At 42.9% G+C, this 26,616-nt stretch overlaps 1 protein-coding gene across 2 annotated transcripts; it reads left to right on the top strand.

Annotated features, from left to right (window-relative positions):
• Window positions 1-2,564: 2,564 nt before the first annotated feature.
• LOC129346361 (gametocyte-specific factor 1-like) lies at window positions 2,565-26,215 on the top strand. Of its 2 annotated transcripts, none has more exons than XM_055003708.1 (8): window positions 2,565-2,625; window positions 5,228-5,310; window positions 7,413-7,513; window positions 9,374-9,500; window positions 12,129-12,209; window positions 12,537-12,591; window positions 14,774-14,862; window positions 25,780-26,215. In XM_055003708.1, exons 2-8 carry the CDS (start codon window positions 5,295-5,297, stop codon window positions 25,791-25,793), a joined length of 483 nt encoding a protein of 160 aa, XP_054859683.1. In that variant the 5' UTR covers window positions 2,565-2,625; window positions 5,228-5,294; the 3' UTR covers window positions 25,794-26,215. The 2 variants fall into 2 exon arrangements, with proteins under 2 accessions (XP_054859683.1, XP_054859684.1); XM_055003709.1 differs by lacking the exon at window positions 2,565-2,625 and adding an exon at window positions 3,416-3,497.
• The last annotated feature ends 401 nt before the right edge of the window (window positions 26,216-26,616 follow it).

The following is a 26,616-nucleotide window of genomic DNA, read 5'->3' as shown; positions in this document are numbered from 1 at the left end:
TCACCTTCCACTGATTGTTTTCAAAAGACCAAATGGAGCAGATTGCTCGCACAGGCACCGAACGCAGCCTCCTTCCCTACGATTAAGTCAAGGTAATGAATGAAGGCAGACTTCTTAGAAGGTTCTATCATTTCTTTGATTGAAAATTCTATCTGCTCGGGGTCTGAGTTAATGACATTTACGGGTCACTGCATAACAGTGCAACCAATTTTACTGTTATTATTGTAGCTTTTAAAATCTGAAAACGTATCAGGCAATTCGTATACATCTGCAACAAACAGGAGGAAAGGATATTCTGTCCATAGCACCCAGAGTTCAGGCATGGCATGGGTATGTAAGAGAGCCAGTTTGGTGTAGTGGTTAAGAGCGTGGTACTTTAATCTGGGGAGCCGAGTTTGATTCCCCACTCCTCCACTTGAAGCCAGCTGGGTGACCTTGGGCTAGTCACAGCTCTCTCAGAGCTCTCTCAGCCCCATCCACTTCATAGGGTGTTTGTTGTGGGGATAATAACAACATACTTTGTAAACCGCTCTGAGTGGGCATTAAGTTATCCTGAAGGGCAGTATATAAATCAAATGTTGTTGTTGTTGTTAAGTTATGGGTAAGCTAAACAGGTCAGTCATGTGGGCTGACGCTGACTTCATCAGCTGCAGACTGACTTTTAAAGAAGAGGCTGAGAGGACTAGAATAGTTGCTTTTCAGTTATTTTCTGTTAGATAGCCATGTTGGTCTATGTGACAGAACAGCAGGATTTGAGCCTAGTGGCACCTTGAAGTCCAACAATATTTTCAGGGAGATAGATCAAGATGGGTTGCCAGCTCCAAGTTGGGAAATTCCTGGAGATCTGGGAGGTGACACCTGGAGAAACCTGGAGAAAGTGGGGTTTGGGGAGGGAAAGGACCTTGGCATGGCATAATTCCATAGAGTTCACCCCCCAAAGTAGCCATTTTCTCCAGGTGAACTGATCTCTGTGGCCTGGAGATGTTATAATTCCAGATCTCCAGCCACTACCTGGAGGCTGGCAACCCTAGTTGCCATGTGTTGTCTGTAGCAGTAAAAAAGCGCAAGAGTCCAGTAACACCTATAAGGCTAACAAAATTTGCGGTAGGGTATGAGCTTTCATGAGCCACAGCTCTGAAGACATGAGCTATGGCTCACAAAAGCTTATACCACAAATGTTGTTAGCCTTGTAAGTGCTCCTGGATTCTTAGTATTTTCAGACTCTGAGCTTTCAAGAGTCAAAAATCCCTTGTTCAGGTATCTGACAAAGGGAGCTCTGACTCTCCAAAGCTCATCCCCTGAAAATCTCATTGGTTTTTAAGGTGCTACTGGACCCGAATCTTGCTCTTCCACTACAGACCAACATGCCTAACCCCCGCCCCCCCCCCCTCCAACCTTTCCCAGAAACATTTATTTGCTTCAGGGAGGCGGCAAGAAAGTCAAGGACCAAGGAACTCTCAGGTGTTCACTGGTTTCCTTATTTCCTGTGCTCCTCCTATTCACTTAGAAGTCTCTAAGTGTGTTTACTCAGAAGAAAACTCTACCCCCTTGAAACTATTCCCAGAAACATTTATTTATTTACTTCATAGATCCAGGGGGGTTAGCTATGTTAGTGTGTAGTTACAAAACAGTCCAGTAGCACCTTTAAGATGAACCAACTTTATTGTAGCATAAGCTTTCGGGAACCACAGCTCTCTTCGTCAGATGCATCTGACAAAGGGCCAAGCTACACATGACAAATGACACTTGAACGGCAAGTGGATTGAGTGGAGGGCAAGTGAACAGGGAGAAATACACTTGCCATTCAAGTGTCATTCGTCATGTGTAGCTTGGCCCAAAGAGAGCTCTGGTTGCTTCCAAGCAGGTGGCAACAGAGGCAAGTGACAAAAAACTGTGTTATTTCCTGTGCTCCTGCCTACTTAAAAGTCCCTAAGTGTGTTTACTCAGAAGAACCTGAAGAGTTGGCCATGTTAATCTGTAATTGCAAAATAGTAAGAAGTCCAGTAGCCCCTTTAAGACTAACCAACTATATCATAGCACAAGCTTTCGAGAACCACAGCTCTCTTGGTCAGATGCATCTGACCAAGAGAGCTGTGGTTGCCTCCAGGCAGGTGACAACAGAAGTGCTCCAAAAAACTGTCTCAACGGTTCACTGGTTTCGTTATTTCCTGCGCTCCTGTCCACTTAAAAGTCCCTACGTGCGTTTACTCAAAAGAACCAGAGGAGTTGGTCATGTTAATCTGTAGTTGCAAAATAGTAAAAAGTCCAGTAGAATTTAAGACTAACTATATCGTGGCATAAGCTTTCGGGAACCACAGCTCTCTTCGTCAGAGCTGTGATTGCCTCCAAGCTGGGGGCAACAGAGGCAAGTGCCAAAGAACGGTCTCAGGCCTTCACTGGTTTAGAACTCCCTCATTGTGTTTTCCTCAGAAGAAAACTCGAGCGCGTGCTGGGCGTTTTGCTCTCGCGCGAGCGCCCAGAGGGCCCCCCCCCTCACAGGGCAGCCTCGCCGAAGCGACTCCAACCCGCTCCCCACCCCCCCAAATCCTCCCGCCTCCCTCCCAGAATGCCCCGCGTCTCGCGCTTTCCAGACCTTGCCGAGGCCGGCCTTCCTCGCGCCCAACGGTCGGTTCGTTCTCTCCGACGAACGTGGGCGGGGGGGGGGGGGGGAAGGGGCTTCCTTTCGAAGGCTGAGCGGGAGACGTTGAGAAAAGGGAGGGGGGGTTGCAATCATGAGGGGAAAAGAGCGTTGCGATTTAAAAAGGGAGGAGGGAGGGGCGAAAGGGTGCTTTCTTCCCGTTCTAAGTTGCCAACCTCCCGGTGAGAAATTCCTGGAGGTGGCCCCTGAGAAGGAGTGGGGTGGGGATCTCTGCGTGAATAGTGCCGTAGAGCTAAAGCTGGAGGGTGGCAACCCTTCAAAGCTGCCATTGTCTCCAAGGGTTTGAGTCCAGGGGAGCAATCTTCTGGAGAGACGGAGCTCCCTTCTTCAGATACAAGGAGTGGAAAAAATAGTGCCATAGAACTAAAACTGGAGGGTGGCAACACTTCAAAGCTGCTGTTTTCTGCAAGGGGTTGAGTCCAGGGGAGCAACAAGATGTTCTGGAGAGAGAGAGCTCCCTTCTTCAGATACAAAGGAGTGGGGAAAAATAGTGCCGTAGAGCTAAAACTGGAGGGTGGCAACCCTTCAAAGCTGCCATTGTCTCCAAGGATTTGAGTCCAGGGGAGCAACAAGATTTTCTAGAGAGAGAGAGAGAGCTCCCTTCTTCAGATATAAAGGAGTGGAACAAATAGTGCCATAGAGGTAAACCTGGAGGGTGGCAACCCTCCGAAGCTGCTGTTTTCTCCAAGGGGACTCAACAAGAGTTTCAGGAGATGAGCTTTGGAGAGTCAGAGCTCCCTTCTTCAGATACAAGGAGTGAAAAAAAAAGGAAGGAGTCCTTCCAGGCAGAAGGTGGGGAGGGCCTATGTGAGGCCTGTATGGCTGATTTTCAAATCAGGTATGTAATAGTGATGGGTGACCCCAAAATGTGGGTCAAAAATCCACAAGGTGGAAAAAATGGGCACCAGGGAGGGGCATTAAGGTAGCGTGTTCCGCATATCTATACAGAGTCCAGTAGCACCTTTAAGACTAACCAACTTTTATGGGAATCCTTCTTACACAACTAATTTCACAAACAGATGGCTGTCCTTTTTAAAATCTTTGGAAAATCTAAGCAAATCCATAAAAAGCCTTAGAAATACAGTACCTTCCCAGTTTACTAAATCGTCAAATAAATAGAATTTTAAATATTTCACAGGCCGCCCAAATTCTATATGACACAACAAATAGTATTCATTGATGCAAGTCAAGTACGCCTAGTTTGGAATACCGCCAGTTGTTTATTGTTATTGGTCCTTCAAAGTTTTAAAATTCATGTTCTTTATACTGTATTATTGCCAATAAATAAAGTGTATTTTCAAAGTTTGTGGTGTGATGGGGAACAGGCCCTACAGTTCAGGGGAACAGAAAGGAAAAGCTTTTAAGTGGGTACGCACCATGAGGATCTCCATTTTTCTTTCTGTTACGTCCTGTATGCAACTCTCAGCCCTTTGTAGCCTTTATAAAAAGACTGCACTTTTTTAGTAGCAGTAGCCAAATGTTTCAAGGCCTCTAATGTGGAGTGCAGCCAATGCAGTTATTAATGACTTATTTTTGGCATGTGCAGGGTTACTTTATGGTTGTATAATGCCTCCATGATCTAGCTTCACAAGCCACGGAGAATCACGAATATCAGCAAGCAAAGACAGTTATTTATGATTGTTGTGGGTTTTCCGAGCTGTATTGCCGTGGTCTTGGCATTGTAGTTCCTGACGTTTCGCCAGCAGCTGTGGCTGGCATCTTCAGAGGTGTAGCACCAAAAGACAGAGATCTCTCAGTGTCACAGTGTGGAAAAGATGTTGGCAGGTAAGTTATATCTACTCAGGAAGGTGGGGTTGGGCTGAGTCATCCTTTTCCACACTGTGACGCTGAGAGATCTGTCTTTTGGTGCTACACCTCTGAAGATGCCAGCCACAGCTGTTGGCGAAACGTCAGGAACTACAATGCCAAGACCACGGCAATACAGCCCGGAAAACCCACAACAACCATCGTTCTCCGGCCGTGAAAGCCTTCGACAATACACAGTTATTTATCTTTGTTACATGCAACTTAAACATCAATGATGTTCAAGTTGCATGTAAGGAAGAAAGTTAAACTACGTCGGTCTAACGTCCATCTTTGATAAAGAGCCAGAAACGGGACCTTTTCAGCGAACCGGTCAGCCCGTTAGATGGTTGACTGTACTCTTCACACTCTGTACTGTACACAGACTGTACTCTGTACTCTGCACCTATACGTAGCCATGACCTATTGAACTTGTTGGACTAAACCATATAACTTGTTCAAGTGACTCTGTGCAATATACGTATTGGCCATAGGAATTATCATCTGTTATATGTACGTATCTTTAGCACTTCATGTATAGGTTTGGACATAAGGTCTGCATAGAATTACATTAATTGAAGAGCTCTATTGTAAAGTAATAGGCATTGTGATTGTAACTCTTGGCTAAGCAGAGAAATATTTGAGAAATTGATTATAGTGAGTTGGTTATTATTGACTTTGTTAGGATTCACGATGACTCTCGTTGGTTCCATGATCTAGCTGACTTGTTAACTACAATACTTTCCTTCTGATTTCTGTCTTTAGAACTGATATTACTTAGAGGAGGCAAGGATACTTTGATCGTCACAATATCAACATCCATAAAGTGAATATGGCAGACAGCTATGGTAAGTCTTTGTTGCTTCTCTCCCCTCCCCCCCCCCCCCCATTTGCCTTGTAACACAGAGGGCATCTGAAAGAGACCAAGGACATACACATCTCATGGAAGCAGTTTCTAGTCCATGAAAGCTTATGCCAAAACTTCCTGTTTGATTTTTTTGCTGCAACAGACTAACAAGTCTCCCTCTTTAGAATTTGTTACCATGACTATAAGGTTCTGTGATTGAGCTTGAACTGTTTAAATTGTCACAAGTGAGTGTTTAGAGGTAGAGGTAGAAGCATTATCATCCTCTTTTAAAAACCTGCTTTTTCCGTGTTTGAATGCAACTGATTACAACAACCTTACTAAAAATCTGTATCTCAGCTATAACTGAATGAGAAACCTGTTTGGAAATTCTGTTGGTGCTTGCTTAAGCTCCTCAGAAGAAAGGTGTTGTATAAACAAACCCTTCAAACGCAGCGCATGATGAATCGAATCAACTTCACAGCAAGGAACCATAATTGGATTAGGGATTGGGACTGTATGTACACTGCTGTAGCAATACAAATGTTATTCCCTGAGACCTTAGTCTTGGGGGTTCAAATCTGATGTGTTCATAGTAATTCAACAGAATTTGTATGGGAGGCTTTGATTCAGACCATGTTCAGCTGTGAAACTCTCTGGAGAACGAATGGAGCCGAGGATATATTGTAATCATAGATTGGCATGAACTGAAATACAAACCCAAGTTCAGCACGAACTGGGACGGTTCGCGCTTCACGAACCGGCGGTTTGTCAGAGCCCATTTCTGACGTACTGCCACGAACTTTAGGCCAGTTCGTTTTTCAGTTCATCGCTGCAGACAGCTTGGCGCCAATCAATCAGTTTCCTAGGCAATGGGGGTTGGGCTTTCTGTAGACCTGCTGCTGACCCTGAAGTGACCTTTTGCTGGCCTGGAAGTAACCTTTTGCTGACCTGGAAGTGACATTTTTCATGAACCAAAACAAACCGGTTTGCAAACCGGGGCAAGTTCATGAAAGTTCGTGGTTCATGAAACGTGATGAACCACGAACCTCATGGTCCATTCCCATCTCTAATTATAATCCACGATGAGGCCCAAGTGAGCCCCTTCTGTGTACAGAAGCACATCATTTTTAATGAGGACTAGAAAACCAAATGTTTGTGATGTGCATGTGATTCTGATACCTCTGGTGTAAATAGTAGAGGGAGAAAAGTTCTGCAAAAAATAGCCCATATTTCAGCAAAACAAAAGCTTGCTTAGTGACTTGTGCGTGCTATCCATTTTTTTAGTCTGTCAGTCAGGTGGGGAAGGGTTGGCTTGTAAACCCAGCATATTGGTGGGGACCATGAGAATAACTACATAAATAATCAGAAATGAAATGTAGGAACTCTTTACACCATATCCTTAGAAAGATGTAACTAAAAACATGATGAGTTTTAGAATTTCTATTTTAAGAAAAGTTAAGGCTTTTTGTTTGGAGTTGAATGGCTAAGTAAAATACCAGCTCCAGAGCGGCTGAACTACACACACCCACCCTCTCTGGCTCTGAAAGATACACAATTATTACCTTGCTCTTCAGTGGATCTTTAACCACTACAAAAGCTAGAAATTTCCAAAATGAAAGCACAGTAGATTCTGCAAAATGATAGTGCTGTATAGCAGTTTAGCTCCATAACTCCATTTAATGAAAAGGCACTCAAACCAAGAGCTCTTTTCTGATGAGACCAGTGGGGACAATGGAGCCATGCCTCTTCCATTTCCTTCAATAATACTTTTAATTGGTCTGTCTAATTGAGTGGCTTCAAAGACTGAAGTTTCTCTGCAGCTTTCATAAATGTCCTCATTAAGATCCACAACACTGTCTTGCACTGCTGACTACATTTTCTTTGTTTAGTGTCTTAATCGCCTAAATCTTCAGAGTGAATTTAATTAACTGCTTAAACTTGAGAAGTAATTTTATGGTTATGGAATACTGATGGCTTTTCTTACTTATCTGATTAACTCTGGGATGTCAGTGTGTTTCCACATTTTAATTGCGCAGAGAACACTATATGCTCTAATGGGTATCTCTCAAAAACATGTTCTGATTCTTTTTCCTCTTTTTCCAGTTGATGCTATGGATCCGGACAAATTGATGCAATGTCCTTATGACACCCACCACAAAATAAGAGCATGTCGGTTCCCCTACCACCTTGTGAAATGCCGGAAGGTAAGATGTATGAAAGCATTGCGTTTAAATGTTGATTGTATAATATGTATTGCTGCCTGCTAACAAAATTGTAGGTTCGCTGTTTGGGCCATGACTGTTTGTTTGTTTGTTTGTGGCAGGCATTTCCATATAGTGTCAAGAACATTTCCATAAACAATGTCATAGGGTAAATGAATACAAGTTTACAAAGACATAGTATTAGCAAGGATCCAATATGGGGTTGAGGAAATTGCTGAAACATAAACATAAAACAATTCTAGGACAGACAAACAGCAATGCTAGTACAAAATGAGTTTTAGCACATATATGCGACCTTTAAAATGAGAAGTACAAGGCATGGTATGTTTGGATACTGATTCACCCACCTTCCACCTATATGTGTAAGCTGTTCACCTGATCCGATTCCTAGCTCATGCGGTAAGGAAATCCTGGTAGTCAGTGCAATTGTTGAATGACCTAGAATTCTTTATCAGGCCTGGTGGAAATGTAGTAACTCTCACCCCATATTGTTGAGTTTTAGGATTTCCATTTTAAGAAAACGTTAAAGCTTCTTGCTGGAAGGAGAATGGCTAGGAATGTCTCCACATTTACAGCATTTACTGACTTTAAACAGAGCAGGTTCTAGGTGTTGGCTAAAAAGCACGTTCTGTGTTTTGGGTACTTCAGATTTTTGTGATGCAGTTTGTAAGCAATGCTGGAACTGTAACACTGAGCAATCTGTCTTGTTGCCGACACTTGTAATTTGGTGTGCATATTGGAAGCAACACGCACAGATCTAGTTCATAATGAAATTATACTGTAGTCTTATAAATTCCCCATAAAGGTCTTCTCTTTTCCTTGCTGCTGTTACAATGATTTGTTCCTCTTGGGATGTCGCAGCGTTACTCAACAGTATAGCCACCCTCTGTTCTTTCATATAACCTGGCTCCATTTTAAATGGGGCTCAGGCCAGGAGCTCACGAATTATAATTAAGAGCCCTCGGGTGTGTGCAGACTGCCTTCTGCTTACCACAGATACCAAATAACTTTGCAAATTCTATGTCAGATAAGGTGGCCTGTAGTCTTCGTGTGGGTCTGCAGCATGGAGGGCTCCCGGATCGTTTAGAGCACCTAAATGAGCAAACCATATCTGTTGTGTAGGGAGCTGCATAACTGGCATATAATTGTTTTGGAGCAAGGCAGAGCAAATAGTGATGCTATGCAGTCCCCCAGCCGAAAAGCTTTCGGTTCTGCTCAATCAGACCCAACCTTATAGCTCAGTGTGAAGGTGGTGTTGACGTGAGTGGTTAGTTGCCCATGGCAGAACACATGAGTCTAACAGACATCGTTTGGCAGGGTGCATGATGCAGATATCGCATCCCATTGTAGGGTGAAACATAGGCTGATTCCGCACATGTTGGATAATGCACTTTCAATGCACTTTAGCAATAGTTTAGAAGTGGATTTTTTGTTTCACACACGAAAAATTCAGTTCCAAATGGTCTCTAAAGAGGATTGGAAGTGCATTATCCAATATGTGCGGAATTGCCTATAGTCTCATGCATAATATACCCTATCTGATGTTGTTCTTGTGCTTTGGCAGGCATCAGACTTCATGCCAATAGGACCAGACCCTGTTATGTTAGTTGACTTTGCTTCTTTCCAGAAAGCCTCCCTAAACCTTCACACTTAATTACACAGCTGGTGCTTTCCTCACATGTGTAATAAGGATTGTGCTAAAGTAATGTGTACAGTTTGACATTTGTGTATTGCAGAACTTTCCAGTTGTAGAAATAAGCCTGAACCCAAGCTTGCGTGCAAGTTTCTTACTAGTAACTGTACAGTTGGATAACTGTAGCACATGCCATCTTGTTTTTCTAGAGTCATCTGGATATTGCCCAGCAGTTGGTGACGTGCCCCTTTAATGCGCGTCATCAGGTTCCCAGAACAGAGCTGAGCCAACACATAGCCAGTTGTGATGACAGAACATTTGTTGAGCAGGACATTGGTAAGAAATTAAACTTGATGAATTGACTACTAGCAGCTGTTAACTGCAGGTTATCTTAGCTGTTAATGTTTCCAAAAGATAGTAACTCTGCAGTGATCTAACTCTTCTTTCAGAGTCTCTTATCTGTCTTTCTTAGAACCCTCTCTGGGTTATGATTTATAGTGGTGCAGAGGAAACACATGTGCTTTCTGTGGGTGAATTTGTGGGCTCTTTGAGCACGTATCATAAACTGGCAACTTTTGTTATGATTGGAGGCTATAGCATAAATTGCAAACATTAAGACAAAGGCCCCTTGGCAGTTGGAGTTATTGCCAACAGGGAGAAGAAACAATAACAAAAAAAATCTTGGCTCCACTCTGGACTCTAGATTGTGAATGAAGAGGTCAGGGACCAATGTCTTTGTGAAGGTAACGAATATTGATACAGCTCTTGGTCCACAGGCACGTCTTTTAACAGTAACTTTGTGCCTAGTGTTGACTGGCCTTATGCAACTCTGAGATTCTTCAGTGGGAGTACAAGAATGAAAGTCCTCTATCAGTACTTATGACTTAACTTGATTAACAAAAATGAACACCAGCATTATTTATTGCCCACCTGGCACCTGTTCCTGGTACATAAATATTTTGTAGTTCTCATCAACACTTTGTTGTTTGACCTCCTCTGCAGTATGCATTTGGCTGTGCCAAGATGAGCAAAAGTCTAAGAGCCCAAAAAGGGTTGATATAGTACCCACGTATGATGGAGATAATAGTCCTAGTCACAAAGCTCACTGGCTGGCTGGAACCTTGGGTGTTGCTGTTTGTGTCACAGAACTAATACAATTATACTCAGGGTTCATATTAAGTCAGGAGCTGAAACCCATTTCGGGGAGCTCTGACTCCCGAAAGGTTACATTCTGAAAATCTTGTTGGTCTCTAGGGTAACTCTGGACTCAAATCCTGCTGTTCCCTTTCAAATTGGTTTCAGATGCTGTGTGCAAGGGAACTCTGGATAACCTTAACCGTGGCTAACATTGCTGCCAATGTACTGTTTAACTGAGGTGAACACCGATGATGGGTCTTGTTAACAGGGAACCAATGTTATGTCTGCATTGATCATCAGGATAGTTGTGAAGTTGCTCGCATGTGCTGATGCCCTTGGGAGAAGGATGCTATTCCATTTGTTAGTTTCCTAAGCTCCTTCCCCTCAGCTACCGTAGCCCTGTGGCTTTGAGCACCCATGCACCTCATTCCCGCCTTTCCAACTGGCCAGCTTGATGCCTCCATTAGTTGCTGACCTTCTGTTGGCTGGGGCATGGTCCCTGCTACTTCTTCTGTGTAGAGGGCAATACATTTGGGTATCCAACACATTTGATTAACCAGCAACCCCCATTCCCCATGAATGCCAAATCAACAAACCTTTTATTGTATGTTGTAACCAGCATAGATTTTCAATTTGGTTTTCATATATGGGAAACAGGAGAACTGATTGAAGCTCTTTTGAAAAGACTCTTAATCGTCTTGTTGATTCAACTGACTGAAAAAATGGAACAAGAAAAACAATATTATCTTTCTGATCTTCTTCTCAAAACAAGTGCTTAAATTCTGCAGAGGAACTGTTCTTCCTCCATAAATGGATAAACAAAAAAGTAGAAATCTTGATGTGGCTAGACTGATTCTTACGTAGCCTCTTCTGTTTCTTCTAGAACATGGAAGCAAACATTTTGAGTGGGCTAGGTCTTCCTAAGAATCTTATTTCTAGAAGGAAGACTGCTAGCAATTGTAATGCCAGTGGAGAAACTTCCTTTTTTTCTTAGGTCAGAGGAACTACAGTGTATCCTGACACTAAATACACCCACATACTTGACTGCCAGTGAGAAAAGATTGTGGCATGAAACATCCCTCTCCACCTCTTTTTTTTTTCAATTGTAACAGCCTACCCGAGGAAGAGTTCTGGAGAACCTGAAAGCTTGCACACCGTTTTGTGTCATTTTAGCTGGTCCTGATAAAATGTATTATATGGATTACAGTTTATTTCTAGAAAGTCCTTTTTCCAAAACGGGTTGTTAAAATGCTGTCTTTGGTACGCTAAGCAGAAAATAGAGCGCTTCTGGATCTCTAGCACCGTTTGTGTGCAATAAAACTCTTGCAGCGCAGTCCTAAGTGGAAATCACACCTTTCTAAGCCCACTGGATTTGGAAAGCTGTATCTTCTTAGGATTCTGTTGGTGGACTATTGAGAAAAAAATGTTGGTTGGAAGATTCTTTTCTTGCCCGGCTATATGATATGTATGCATTGCATAATTTAGTTACTGGAAGGTGTCTATAAGATGGGACTGTATTAACTGTGGTGGGGGAAGGCAAACGAAAGGCAACTTTCTGCTGCAGCTGCTCCAGCAAGTATAAAAATGTTCACTGGGTTTATTAAAGAATTGAGCAATTAACAGTGCAATCCTAAGCAAAGTTACTCCAGTCTAAATCCATGGGCTTAGACTGGAATAACTCTTTTTAGGATTGCACTGTAAAGTAGGAAACAAAAGCATACTTCTTTAACTCCAGCAAAACTGCATAGCACTTCCAGGGAGTGCATGCACAATGTTTTGTCATAATGTTTTTCCTCACAAAGTGTCTTTTTTTTTGGTTTGTTCTAGCAAGCCAGTTGGATAACAGAAAAGAACGTAATGTGGTAAGCACGTGGCAGCCTCCTCCGTGCGAAGAAGACTGGGACAAAGGTGAGATCTTTTTGATAGTCACCTGAGAAAACCATTGCAATTTCAAGAGCTCAGCCTCTTGAAATTGTAGTATTTAGCATGAAGATGTACTCCTACCTAACACCTGTTCTTCCCCGTCCATTCTCTTCCACCACCTGTGCTATGAAGAAAATGAAATGTTATACATCTCAGGGTTATAAATTATCACATATGGCAATTAATTAATGTTTTTTTTCAGGCATGCTCTGTTTTATTTTCCTCTAGGGGGAAAAACAGGTAAGCGTTTATTTTCTGTGTTTCTCGTTTGTCACGCAAACAACGGCGTCACTAATGTGTTTGTCTTGACAGATCTAGAAGATGGAACAAAGTCTGTTTTCGTGTGGGGCACCAGCCACTCTGAAAGGTATGCCTTCCCATGTTTAAAACAATGGTGGTGTGCCATTCTACATTGCAAAAAGCATCCCTGTTAATAATGGAAACTTGAACAGAGCAACAACCGTTCTCCCTTGGTGGAGGAGACCATTCTGATATACACGCGACGAAGCTAACCTCTCTGGAGACAGGGTTTGTAGAGACTGTTCTGTCTTTTCTGGAGGTCCCTCAATTTACATTGTTCTTCCAAGGGATTTTGAAAGATGCTTTTTTTGGCCTTTCTGTCTCCTTTTCTCTGCTTTCCCCTTCTATCCAGCTATGCTGGGGGTTGCGGGAGACTGTTGAGCATAAGTTGCATAAAGATGCAGGTAGGTACCAAAGCTGGTCAAGGACCCACTAAAAGCTGTCTCTGTCCTCATTAGGTGAGCTGTAGAGTCCACATTGTGGGAGGATACTTACACTACAAGTCTAAGCATGTATACTCAAAAACAAATCCCAGTTTGGTCAACAGGACATACTTCCTAGAAAGTGTGCTTTGGATTACAGCTGTAGTGTAGAACGTGTTGGTTATCTTTCTTACCTGCTTAAGGTGATGCTTTGATGATAATGTGACTCGCCAATTGCCAAAGTGTTAACTTTAGTAGGACCACCAAAAACATAATCAGCAGGTCTGATCCTAACAATAATTACAAACACATCTTACAGCGCAGTCCTCCTAAGCAGAGTTACTCCAGTCTAAGCTCATTGATTTCGACTGGAGTAACTGTTTAGGATTGAACTCTTAGTTAGCTGCTAATGTGAAATACTGGCCAGGATCCAAAATTGTACACATAATAATTTAACATTACTAGGTAAGATTTCTATTTATGTGAATGATGTGCTAAGCGGTTCTTTTCAGCTTTTATTCTTGGAACACTTCAGCCAGCCAACAGTAACAACAATTTAAAAAAAATTAAAACCAGAAATAAAACAAAGTAACAGCAACTTTAAAAAAGAAATGCCATTTTAAGGTACTACAAGACTGACTGTCTCTGCTGCAGCAGCCTGAAAGTTGTCTATCTGGAATTTTCATGTAGTTGTGGTTGTGATATGGTGTTGGGCATTTGTGCAAACACTTGAAGTAGCTAATCCTCAGCATTCTTGACCAGTCACAAGGTACACAACCAGTTTTCAAAGCAAGAATGTACTTCTTCGAAAGCTCATAATTAGAAGACAGCCCAAGGTCCACCCTGATCTCTACCTAACCTTTGCCTGTCTATTCCAGTGCCTAGTAAAAAGTTTATTCAGTGGCTCTTGGTACTGAAGAGCCCAAATGTTAATTAGACTGTAATAGGGGGAAGTCCATGTTTCTGGCTTTTTAAAGCAGTGCTTCAGTTGCAATAACAAATGACATCTGTCTTTGGGCGACTCTTAAAAAGCCCCAGGGGGTGGGGTTCAATCATTCATGGCCCATTGCAAATAACTGTTTAACTACTGGGACTCTGTACGCTTAGTGCTCAGGGTGGAAATAATCTTGCCACCTGCAAAGTATAATCACAGTTTAAGGACAGGAAATTAAGTATAATGTCTGAGCCTGGTGAGGGTGCTTCCTCCATATTATCTGTGGACGTGCGGTAAGTGCTTTTATCCATGGCCTGTTTAAGCCCATAACGATGACTTGGCTTGAACATGTTTCAAGGCTATTTGCTCTTCTAAGCTGTGATACTTAGATGGCCAGGCTTTCCCCCCCCCAGTTTTTTTCCTTCCCTTTATGCTTAACACACAGGCATGTAACGTCAGATAATCAGTGTGGAAAAAACCCTTCTCTCCACCCCCATCCCCGGTCACACCCCCAATTCTGAACTCCCTGGTTAGTCTTGGGTTCTAGGGGAGACATTTAACCGTATCCCCAGCTGTGAAGGGGAGGGGGGCTTGAGTTTATCTTTCAGGGTTCCTAAGCATGACTTGGAAATAAGACTGTTTAAATATTATAAGTGGTTATTAAAGTAGTAAACAGCAGTGAGGAGAGAGTGTTTTAACTATGTTCATGCTTGCTTCGTAACAGTGGCTTCCAGAAGTGCAGTACCCACTGGAAAGCCTGAAGGTGCTTGATGCTCTTAAATGTTCATAGTTCTGTCCCCCCTCTTATGAAGTACACATCTGGAGTGGAGGTGGAAAGACAGAGGAACACAGAAAGGCACATTGAATTTTCTTTTTTTTCCCCCCACTTCTAGCTCCGGCACAACCGTGGAACATAAAAACCGTCTGCCTCCAGGTCTGCGAGCCCCCCGGTCCTTGCCAAATGTGCTGCCGTGGAAGAGCAGTAAGTCATGTTTGCAGTTCCTTCTTATGCTTTATGTTGGGTTATGTATCCCAACCCATAGCATCTTCATGCAGCACACTAACTCTGGTTAGAACCTCCCACACCCATTATGTTTCTCAATTTTTAAAAAGTTTCTAAGGAATGCTGTAATGTTGGTAATAAGGAGCAAGACTGGAGAGCATTCTGTGTGTACTCCTTTGCTCTTTATTACACTACCAATAGTATAAACTCCCAGAAGAATTAATATGATCAAGGACTAGTTTGTCATAGTTGCTGTAGCATGTTCGAATGAGTCCAGTGGTGTGTTTGCATGATGCCATGCTCCCATCATGGGTGGTACATTGCATAGTCAAAAGTAAACATTTAAGCAGCATATAATTACTTGCAGCAATTTTCTTATTGTACCATCAGTGCTTAACATTTAACAGTGCAGCATACTACCAATTGGTGCTGCCATTCATCTTTGGCAGTCAACCATTAGTAGTTATCCTGCTGTATATTTTATTAACTTCATCTACACCCTGCCTTTCTCTCCAGTGGGACCCAGAGCAGCTTACACTGTTCTCCTCTCCTCTATTTTATCCTTATAACAACTCTATGAGGTCGGTCAGGCTGAGTGTGACTGGACCAAGGTCACCCACTGAGCTTCCATGGTAGAGCAATGATCCAAGCCTAGATCTTCTGCATCCTAGCCTAACACTCTAACCACAATACCACACTAGCGTTCTCAGAGCTAAGCCACAAGAGATGAATTATGCGAGGACGCGCACGTGAAGGGAGTCGCAATGTTAGCTGAGAAGCTGAGTTTTAAAAGCAATTAGAAGGCTTTGTCAATTTCCCCTCTACAGAGCCAGGGGAGATACTCCTCAGAGGTTTTGTTCATTTCCTCTTTGCCTCTGGAAGGCTTTGTCAGTTTCACCTCCCCTTCTAGGAGACAAAGAGGAAATTAACAAAAAAAACCCCAAGCATCTCCCCAGTCTCTGTAGAGAGGGGAAATGGACAAAGCCTTCTGATCTCTTTTGAAACGCAGCTTCCTGGCTAACATTACGACTCCCTTCACTTGCATGTCCTCATGTAATTAATCTCTTGTAGCTTAGCTCTCAGAAAGCGTTTTTGTCGCCAAGTTTTGGTCATGTGTATATAACTTTCAGATCCTTATATAGAAATATTTAAAGGTCCAAAAATATTTAACACATCAAGAAGTGCAATGTCAGCTTTACTTTGTCATCTGCCCTGTTAGTGAAGACTGTGCAGATTACCTTGAGCTAGCCCCTGGTTTGGAGAATGGGCCTCAGTGCTAAAGGAATTCGTGTCCTGCTATAACTTGGCATCAGTAATGGCTTGACTTGAATAAACTTGTAGGTTTCCTTCAGCAATTGATCAGGCGCAAAGTACTGGCTTGCTTTGACTCCTCCATGCTCTGTTATCCAAGTTGCAGAGGAGGGACATGCTTAATATTAGGAACATATGGCACACATCCTGTGCTCCTTTTTAAGAAACCCCAGTTCATGCTCTCCATCAAGGCTGGCAGCTACCATTGGCCATCTGGTGTCCAGACTTGTAGAAGTCTGTCTCCAGCCACTGCAAACTCTCCTCAGTGGCTCTTCCATTTCATATTTCTCACCTCCTTCTATCCACTTCTTAAATTCCCACTCTGGCTTCCTGTACATTCCTGTTCCTGTATCCAGCATCAAGCCTTCTGTGGCTTTTCTTCTTTCTTCATCTCCCTGCCCTGGAATGTTGTTCCAGCTTCACCCCCTCACCCACATGAAGCTCTTGTGGGCTTAAATGACTGCACCCTTTTCTCTCTTGCTGATCTTGATTTTTTGTATTCATTTCTGGGCCATCTATATCAGGATTCTGCATCCTTTGCCCCCAGAGTCAAGTGTGTATAGAATTAAATATTGCTCTTTCAATAGGAAGATCAAACTTTCAGGGTATATCAGAGGTATATGAACTTAATACTAGAAGAACCAGTATGTGGAAAAAGAGGCAGGCAAAGATTTTTTTGGCACTAAAGGGCAGCTTAGAGATGCTTTATAGAAAGGGAAATGAAGAGATGAACTGTTTGCCAGTAATTCAACTGTGAACCGTGCTCAGATGTACAACAGTGCACAAAAAAAATGGGTCCTCATATATATATATATATATTTACCACTTACTGTGCACTACTTCCTAATAAATGCCTCTTAATAATCAGCGTTGGGCTGCAGAAGCTCTGTAGATTATTAATCAATATGTTGATCGTCTGTAATGTTAAGCTGCAGAGAGTCAATTATGCAAATGGGATTTTGTACACAGTTGTGTGACTCTTTAACTGTAAAAGATGGCAAACCTTTAACCTGTGTGAGGCCTCTGGCTTAACTTAGTTTTCATTCCCTACTGAAACTCAAAACATGAAAACAGATTTGTATTTTTCTTCCCTTTAATTATTTCAAATATATAACAATCATATATAACAATCACATATGTTACAATTTTACTACCTATACATAGAAAGTCTAACAAGCTTAAATAACATGGTTATAATAAGAAACCTTATGATTAACTTACCTAAAGTTTACTTAAGAGAAACTAAATCTCCAAGTTCACAATTGCTTGATAAGGGAGATTAGTTAACAATAAATCATTATATGAAAGAAAGTCTAGAAAAGGTTGCCATTTTCATAGAAATCCGGTTTTGCAGAGGGGTTTGTCGTAAGGTATATTCTATCAGTTATTTTTTTCCGTTAGTAATTGTTCCCAAATTTTATTAAACTGAGTTTTTATGTTAGGTGGTGAATGTGATTTCCATCCTAAAGCTAGGGAGGTTTTTGCCGCTATTAATAAAGTAGAAATTAACTGTCGTCTAACGCTTGATACTTCGAGGTCTTTCCAAAGGTCTAGAAATATTATTTCCGGTTTTAGTGGGATACTGTAAGAAGTGATAAGGTTAATTTGATGTTTTTCCAAAATTCTGCTATATATTTGCACTTCCACCAGCAGTGGGCGAATGTGCCGGGTTCTCTGCATTTCTTCCAACACAGAGGGGATCTATTAGAGTAGATTTTGGCTAATTTATGTGGAGTGTTCTGTTGAGATTTCTGACTGCAAGGAGGACCCTGTGTTTTGATTTCATGTTGCTCTCCTGCATGCTGACGGTGCTTTATCATTGCAAAAGGCAAGAGTTTCCGTTTGACTCTCATCTCACTGGACAAGAGAGGGCACTGTTTTGCCTCTGTCTTTCCTCCAGCAGCTGCCTTGGCTTGGGACTGAAATACCAGCCGAGCAATGCTTTGTCTGTGAGCATAAATAGTCTCTGGCATTTAAGTCAGCCTGAAACAGTTGCAGAGTTTTGCAGAATTAAAACTCCTGTTTTAAATTGTGTGGCCAACAGCTGCACTGGAATTCGTAAAGGCCCCCTCTGTAGATCCCATGTGCTGCCACAATCGGGAGCGAGTTTACTTGGAGTTTATTCTCATCTCAGGGTATTCTTTTTCTTGCTTGGCCTATCTTTGAGGTGACAGAATGCCTCCTCCCTCTCCCAGAGTTATAAACAGTTCTGAGAACTTTTCCTATACTTCTGTTTCTGGGTGTCGGCTTCTTATGGTGGGATGCAGGGTTTTTTTTCAGCAGGAACACGGTGGAACGGTGTTCCGGCACCTCTTGAAAATACTCGGCAATCGCACGTGAAAATAATATTATTTCAAAGAATCCTGTGTGTTTCTCCCTCTTGAGAGTTTCACCACCTCTTTTCCCAGAAAAAAAAACCCTGGTGGGCTGTATGTGTGTAACTTGTTGAATTTAAAATTAATTGGTGTGAAAATGGTTCCCATGAGACTAGCTGAAGCTGACGGTAGCCATGCTGTAGTGATGTGCAATTAATGTTTCCTCTCCGGGCCAATACAGTTCCATGCATAAAGGGTCCCCAACCTTTTTGATCATGCGGTCACATCTGGTATTCTGACACAGTGTGGTGGGTGCAGCAACAACAAGAGAGCCAGTTTGGTGTAGTGGTTAAGAGCAGCAGAACTCTAATCTGGAGAACCAAGTTTGATTCCCCCCCACTCCTCTGCTTGAAGCCAGCTGGGTGACCCTGGGTCAGTCACAACTTCTTGGAGCTCTCTCAGCCCCACCCACCTCACAGGGAGATTGTTGTGAGGATAATAACACACTTTGTTAACCACTCTGAGTGTGGCATTAAGTCATCCTGAATTGTGGTATATAGTTCGAATGTTGTGATGTTATTAATATGGCTGCCACAAAATGGCTGCTACAGCTTACCTTCAGTCTCACCGTGAAAATCCTCGTGCTGCGGAAGCAGTTTCTGCCAAAGCAATGTTTTTAAAAAATTGCACAGCCAATCAGAAGCCATACTTTGCAAAAACCCCACCTGACCCTACCCACTTTCTAAAAACACTCGGCAGGCACTAGGAAAGGTATCAGCAAGCACAATTGTCTCCCCAGGAACCACATTGGCGACCCCTGCCATATGTACTCAGAAGGGTTGGGAGCATTATTTGAGCATTATTCCACACGTGTGTGAATTTCCATCCCATTCAGGAGAGCACCTTCTGATCGCTTAATGGGTTGGTTATACCTTCCTGGAAATCCTGCTTTTGCCTAGAGTGGTGGCGGAGAGTGCCCTGAAGTCATAGCTGACTTACGGCAACCTCTGGCCGGGTTTTCATGGCAAGAGGATGCATCTAGAAATGTGTTTCTTTGTGTTAGCCTGGAAGTAGTTCCCTCTTGACAGTTGCATTTCTCACAGTGGAACAAAATGAACTCTGATGCTAGTTCTTATTAGTGTTTGCAGCGTTTAGGTACCTGGTAGAGTCTGCAATGATTTATATTGTCTTGCATTTGTGGTAGCAAAACTAACCTGTTGGGATGTTTGTAGTTGTTTTGTGTGGGAGAGGAAATTTTGGTTTTTGTTCCATAGATGTTGATAAATGTCAATAAAAATAATAAACATAACAATAAACCTTAATGATAAGCAGCAGTGCAACAGCGGAACAGAAGGGACTAGAACACAGGGGAATTACTTAAAAGCATTGGAGAATAGTCGACGTGGACCTTAAAGGGTGATGATGTAGATGCTGAACAAGCGTTTTCCTGGCAGACATTCCATAAACATGTACTACCACCCAAAGAGCCTGTTCTGGTTGCTGTCAGAACAGCCCCGTGGCACAGATTGGTAAGCTGCGGTACTGCAGCCCAAGCTCTGCTCACGACCTGAGTTCGATCCTGGCGGAAGCCAGGTTCAAATAGTCAGTTCAAAATTGACTCAACCTTCCATCCATCTGAGGTCAGTAAAATGAGTACCCAGTTTCCGGGGGGGTAAAGTGTAGATGACTGGGGAAGGCAATGGCAAACCACCCCATAAAAAGTCTGCCAAGAAAACATCGTGATGCGACTTCCCTCCATGGGTCAGTAATGACTTGGTGCTTGCACAGGGGACTACCTTTACCTACCACCCAAAACAGCCTGTTCTGGTTGCCATCAATACTCTTTTTGAAGGTAGGTGTGTCTGAAATAAAGCAGTGGATCTCTTAAAACAGGATAGTTAATATGGAGAGACAATCCTTTAAACAGCTTAGGACCGGGGAATGTAGAGCTCTGTAACTAAAAAACCAAAAACCACACACTGAACTGCTCTTGTCACTGCTGTTGCTGGGATTAAAATGTATAGGCTCTTGGAACATCAGTTGCTTCTTGAGAACCCCTGAAGTCTAAGGAGGAAACTTGAAAAGTAAGGGAGATGCAGTGTGCTCAGAGGCCAGGTGCGAAAAAGGACTAACATGCAGTAAGCTAAAAACCAGGAGGCTGGAGGGGGAACAGGCAATGGAGAAAAGGATTTGAGGCATCTGCCTCTATTAATTTAGACTAATCTGCTAGTTCCTTGCTTGCCGGTTCCTAACATAAATAGTCATACTTTTATTTAGCTTCTGCAACGGTTAGCTGGCCATTTGCACGCACTGTCTTTGTAACTTGCACGTAGCCGGTGTTCAGCATGCATCTGCATACTTGGTATGTGTCTGGCAGTATTCTTATTTACAGGTTGTTGCTGATGTAAATCACTGCTGACTTGCTGTTGCTGTAGTACAGAGATAAGCCCTTGACTGCCGCCCTGTAGCCAGCAGACCCACGAGCATCTGTCTATTCCTTCCAGCAAGAACGAGACAGGTTTTTGTCAATGCGTTCTCTTTGCTTGCTGGAATTAAGTCTCATCCGACCTTAGAGTATTTAACCCCATGAGTCTGTGGGAAGGGTAGAGCATGTTTTTGTCTGAAGCTTGGCCCCAGAACGTCTGGTAGTTGAAACTGAGACTTGGAAAGCTACTGTTGGAGTGTTATTCAGTTGGAGAAATCTACAGTTTACAAATGAATATTCTTTAGAAAGGGCAGAGTGAAAATATAAACCTGGATCTCCCAGATCCTGGTCTGACATGCTAACTGCTACGGCACGCTCGCTTTAGTGGGACGCCCAGATCCTCATGGTATTAAAGGTACCAAATCCACATATAAACAAGGAGAAACCACCCAGACTGATCTTCCCGAACCAAAAATCTTGGAGATCATTTTTTCCCATTTCTGGATATCGCCATTCTTAACCTGGGTCCCTGAAAACAAGGTCTCTGGCAAAGACTGCAGTTGTCAGACAGGTTCGTATAGAGGCCCGTAGTTTGTTTGGTACCAAGGTACCAGGCCCTATAGATCCTCAGTCAGCACTTTGAATTGTTCCTTAAAGCAAATGGGCAGCTAGTGCAGTTCTCTTGAGACTGCAGTCTTGCTTATGACCTCCTGTATCAGTTGAAGCTTCCAAATAGTTCTCAAAAAGCATACATAGTATACATTGCAGTCCTCGAGTGATTCCGCACACATTGGATAATGCACTTCCAATCCTCTTTTATGGATTTTTTTTGTGTGCGGAACAAAAAATCCACCTCAAACGATTGATAAAGTGCATTGAAAGTGCATTATCCAACGTGTGCGGAATCAGCCATCCATTCTGGAGGTGAACAGAACTTGGCTAACCATGGCCAGATCTTGCTCAGCCAGGGAAGCTTATCTCTGGTGCTCACCAACTGCAGTTGTACACAGACACAGTAAAGGGAAGATCTGCTCCTTCATCTATAAGCCTGGGTGCCACAGACCTCCCCCCCCCCCTGCAAGCAGTCTTGCACTTTCTCCGCCATGTAGAACAAGCTGGCTCATTTATTTCAAGTGAGCCGTATTGCAGACAACAGCTCCTCAGTTTTATTCGGTGCTTCAGCTCGCGTCTCACTGCTTCTGGCTGCCAGTTCAGAATACCTACTGATTCTGTTGAAAAGGAGAGAGCCGTGTCGCTAGCATATGGGTGACAATTCATTGCAGATCTCTGGGCAACCTCTCATGGTGGCTTTTTCGTATAAATATTAAACAGGAGTAGGAACAAGAGGGAACCTGGAATGGATTCTGCACTAGGGGTTGGGACAGCTGTCACACAGTGCCTCCAGCTCTCATCTCAACCAACCTGGTCAAGGGTATCGGAAGCTGCCAAGAGAGTCAATATGGCTTGCGCTCTCCAGTCTGCCTCCCGGCCAAAGTTGTTTGTCAGTTTCAGTTCTGACACCAGATTGAAATGAATCAAGATACCCGTCTCAGCCGAGAGAACCTGATCTGCTGTAGGCAGCCAGCCCCTCCTGAGCACCTTGCCTGACAAAGGAATGCTTCCCAACAGCCCACAGTTACCTAAATCGTTTGGGTTCAGGAGCAGTCCGGCAATGTCAAGGTGCTCAGAAGCACCCCTTCCACATTAACTGCACCCAACCAGGCTGTAATGATTTCAAGAAATGGGTGCATGTGTCTTTAAATGTTTGGTGAGCTAGGTGAAGAGTGGGGGGTGAAAGAGAGAGATGAGTGAGTGACATGATTGGTTGATGACAGAGAGTGGGCGGAGTGAAGGCAGTTTTCAGGTATTGAGGGAGAGAAAAAGATTCAGTCAGGGCAAGAGAGGCGAGCTGTGTGCAGCCTGAGGGTGTTCATGTATTTGTGAGGGAAAGGCAACCTGAGCGGAAGCCTGAACTGAGTGTGTCTGTGGGACTATATATTCATTCTATTTGAAGCAGGCAAACTGTGTGTGCACCTGAGAGAGAAAGGATTGAGAGTGGAAAGAAAACAGGCTAGCTGTGTGCTGTCTGAGGGGTTCTCTGTGAGAGAAATATAGAGCCTAGAGAAAGGGGCTAACTGTGTGTGAAGCCTTACAAGAGATCTGTGTGAATGAGTTCGGATGAAGCAACTAGAAGAACTAAGAACTACTTTTATGAAACCAATACGCTTCTTAAAAAATAAACTTTTATTTTGTTTGGTTATATCCCAGAGTAGCAGTCATTGTTATCTCCCATTCCTATCCTCAGGGCCACATAGAACCGCAAAGGAGCCTGACGCATAAACACGGTACCAAAGGGAAAACTTAAATAAAATATATTGGAATTTAATATTCCTGGTGGCAGCTAACTACCCAGAGGGTGTGAAGGGAAAGATTAAAGCAAAATCCACCCTAAAGAAAGTGAAGATCATAACACAGGCCATCTCCAGCTAGAAATTATAAGCCCCAATGGACAAGACAAATAGAGAGGTTAGGACGTACCTCTCCAAACATTATTGATGATAGAAGCTGGAGATTGCTTTTCTCCAAGGTGCATTGTTAATAGTGTTTGGAGGGGTATGCCCTGTCTTGTCCGTTGTGGCTTATTACATCTGGTTGGAGGGGAAAGAATGAACTTTTGCTTTGAGGAGAGGTGGAATGTATCCTGTAAAGCTTCTTTATGTATAAGGATATGTTCCATCTTCCCTGTTCTTCCACCTCCAGAATCGTGGTCAGGGAAGTCCTGGGAAGAGGATATCCTAGAGTTTCTCTCATCTCTGCTTTCTTGAATGGAAGTCTTTCAAGAAAACATTCTGAGAAGCAGTGGCAAAATCTGTTCTGTAGTAACACCCTTATAAGCAGGCATTTTGAGGAGGTTTGAGCTTCTCTGGAAAACAGAAAGCCATGTTCCATTTCCTTCGGAAGGAGTAGGTGTTAAGTAATCACACATGTCCATGCAACAAAGGGTTCTGGGGCACCTTAAAGACCTAACAGATTTATTGTGGTATAATTTTTGTGGTCTAAGAGTCACTTCATCACATGCATGAAGCGAAAAGAATGGTAAATGGTCAAAAAGCAATGAAATGCAAGAGGCAGGACTTCAGGCCTTTGCTTAGCAGGATTAACACAAGCATTGTTATCCATTTCAATTGCAAAGCCAGTTGCTGTAAGATTCAGGTGAGGCTGTGGGACATGGAGGGGTACTTCAGCAAAAGATGTGTTTTTCTCCTGCCTTTAGGTGTCTGCATATGAACAATAAAAGGGAGTCTTGAAAGGGAGTTGGGGAATCAAAGGTAGGGATAAGTAGCTAGCGCATTATCTTGGGAGCACTAAAACGCTGTTGGGAGATTGATTTGAAGCCAGGCAAACGGGAAATTGACATGCTGCCGGGTCTATTTATTGATTGTCGGGTTCCTTTTCTAATGTGCAGCTAGCATTGAGGAGTTTTGAAGTGGAGTTCAGTTGAGCTTGTGTAATGTTGGTGTGTGTGTGTGTGTGTGTGTGAGAGAGAGAGAGAGAGAGAGAGAGAGAGCACCAGCCAGCTAGCCATCTTCTCTTCTAACCTGCATAGTCAGAAAATTGGAATAGAGTGAAGGGGGCAGATCTACATTGAGGGAGTCAAGCCACTAAGAAACCATATAAGCAATTGGGTTGAGTCACAGTGCTGTTGTAATAAAGCCACTTCGTTGGCTCTGCACTTTTGAAATGCCTCATTAAGCACCATGTTTTTAGAACGGCAGCCCAAACTTTTTTTTTTTTGCTCTTTCGTTAAGCCATCTAATTGAAGCCATGTAAAGATGATTGCTTAGTGGGAGTTTTGAGTGTATCAAAATTGGTCCATGTTCTTTAGGAAAAGAACAAAAAGTGCTGGTGCTCTTCATTCAATTGCTTCTGAAATACAAGATGATAATTCAGTACTAACAACTGAGGGACCAGCAAGGACTTTCAGGGGGCATGTCATTTTCCCTCTCTACACTATTTCCTTTTCCTCTCTTCCTGACAACTCCTATATACTTAATTTGCCCTGCTTCCTATTCTCCTTCCCACCCTCCAACTGTCCTCCATCTTCTGCTATATTTATTATTTACTTAATTTCTACCCTACCATTACTACCATTTCTACCATTTCCTTCATTCTTCTCTCCCATTTTTTTATTTTATCCTCACAACAACCCTGTGAGGAAGGTTAGACTGAGTGTGAGTGACAGGCCCAGAATTATGCAGTGAGCTTCCACAGCAAAGTGAGGATTTGACCCTAGGTCTGCCAGATCCTAATCTGAAAACTCGTAACTGCTACACCCACTCTGGCTTTCATGGGATGACTGCTGTTGAACAGTATCAAGCAGCCAGGCCTGGGTAAGTTATACAAGTGATGTGAGATAGTGAGTTGATAGGGGTAGTTGCTGGGTCTGGCCCTAATTAGTTGCCCCTCAAAAACCCAAATATCCCTGGAAAAAGCTCTGCCCCCCCCCCTTTTACTGACAGAAACCAAGGCTTGAAGTCTTGCAGTGCTGTTGTGGTTTCCTAGCAATGGCTAATGAGGGCATTCATTTCTTAAAGCTACGGGTGCTGCTCTTATGATTTGGGATTTTGAGTGTGTACAAACTTCCAGTTCTTGTTGGAGAAGCTCTTATGACCTTTCTGGACATCTCTTTGTGAATCAGCTAACTGAATGATTGGGCAAAGTTCAGACATAATGGCATGTACATTATTAGAGTTGCAAATGGTTCTGCTTGACACATTTTTCTGCATGGATTATCATAGCTACTGTTCTGAGGTCTAAAATTGCTTGCTTTTAATTTAATTGCAGGTACAGAAAATTGAAGACTACAGATGAAAACTGTCCCTTCCACTGGCTCTCAAGTGCTCATTATCTACTCTCTTAGAAAGATTAGAGTGCCAGCAAAGAGACTCCAAACTAAACTGTGCCCCTGTTTGGGTTGGCTGGTCTAAAAAAGCTCCGAATGTTCAATTCTTAATTTAAGGTTTAATTTAGATTTAACATAGTTAACAGGAGTGTTATTCAATGAGTATTATACACCAGTAATTCCTCCTTTAGAAGCCCATTGAGATAAACAGGGAGAAATCCATTTCTTGTGACAATCGTTACAGCTATTTGGTACCAGGGTTCTGGAGGCATCCTCTGTAGGGAAAGGCTAGTTGGAGAATGTGTGCTGTGGTTTTTTGCTGAATATTTTAGTTAATCCCTATATATTTGCTGCCATTATTGAATTAAATTGTTTTAGATTTTGTCGACTATTTGAATTCAGCGTCTTTTGTCGTGCCTTTTGGATTTGTAAGTGATTACAAAGTTGATGCGGTTCTTTTGTCTGGGTTTGGTAATAATTTCTCAAGGTCAAGTTAAAAAAACTTACTTGAAAAAGCATCCAAGCTTTCCTCTCGGGCACCTTTGAGGGAATCTTACTCAGAAGCACTGGTTGTCCTTGTAATTTGCAAAGCTGGTGCCACCCCTCAGAAATGATGTGGCAAGACTTCTGAGGGAGCCTGCCTGCTTTTTAAATCAAACGCAGCTTCTTGTTTCATGGCAGAAAGTGGAATGTGCTAGCCTTTTGCATTTGCAATTCCCCCCCATTCATTACCCTTCCCGTGGCTTTGATGGACTTCCTTTGGTGTTTACCTCATGACA

This window comes from Eublepharis macularius, chromosome 19 (genome assembly GCF_028583425.1).
Source record: "Eublepharis macularius isolate TG4126 chromosome 19, MPM_Emac_v1.0, whole genome shotgun sequence".
Classification (NCBI taxonomy): Eukaryota; Metazoa; Chordata; class Lepidosauria; order Squamata; family Eublepharidae; genus Eublepharis; species Eublepharis macularius.
The sequence above is the reverse complement of the archived record's forward strand: the minus strand, read 5'-3'. Positions and strand labels throughout refer to the sequence as shown.

Bases quoted from the DNA above. Each gene is read 5' to 3' on its own strand.
- LOC129346361 (XM_055003708.1), top strand. The intron at 9,501-12,128 runs GTAAGAAATTAA...GGTTTGTTCTAG, and splicing joins ATTTGTTGAGCAGGACATTG to CAAGCCAGTTGGATAACAGA. The intron at 12,210-12,536 runs GTGAGATCTTTT...TTGTCTTGACAG, and splicing joins CGAAGAAGACTGGGACAAAG to ATCTAGAAGATGGAACAAAG.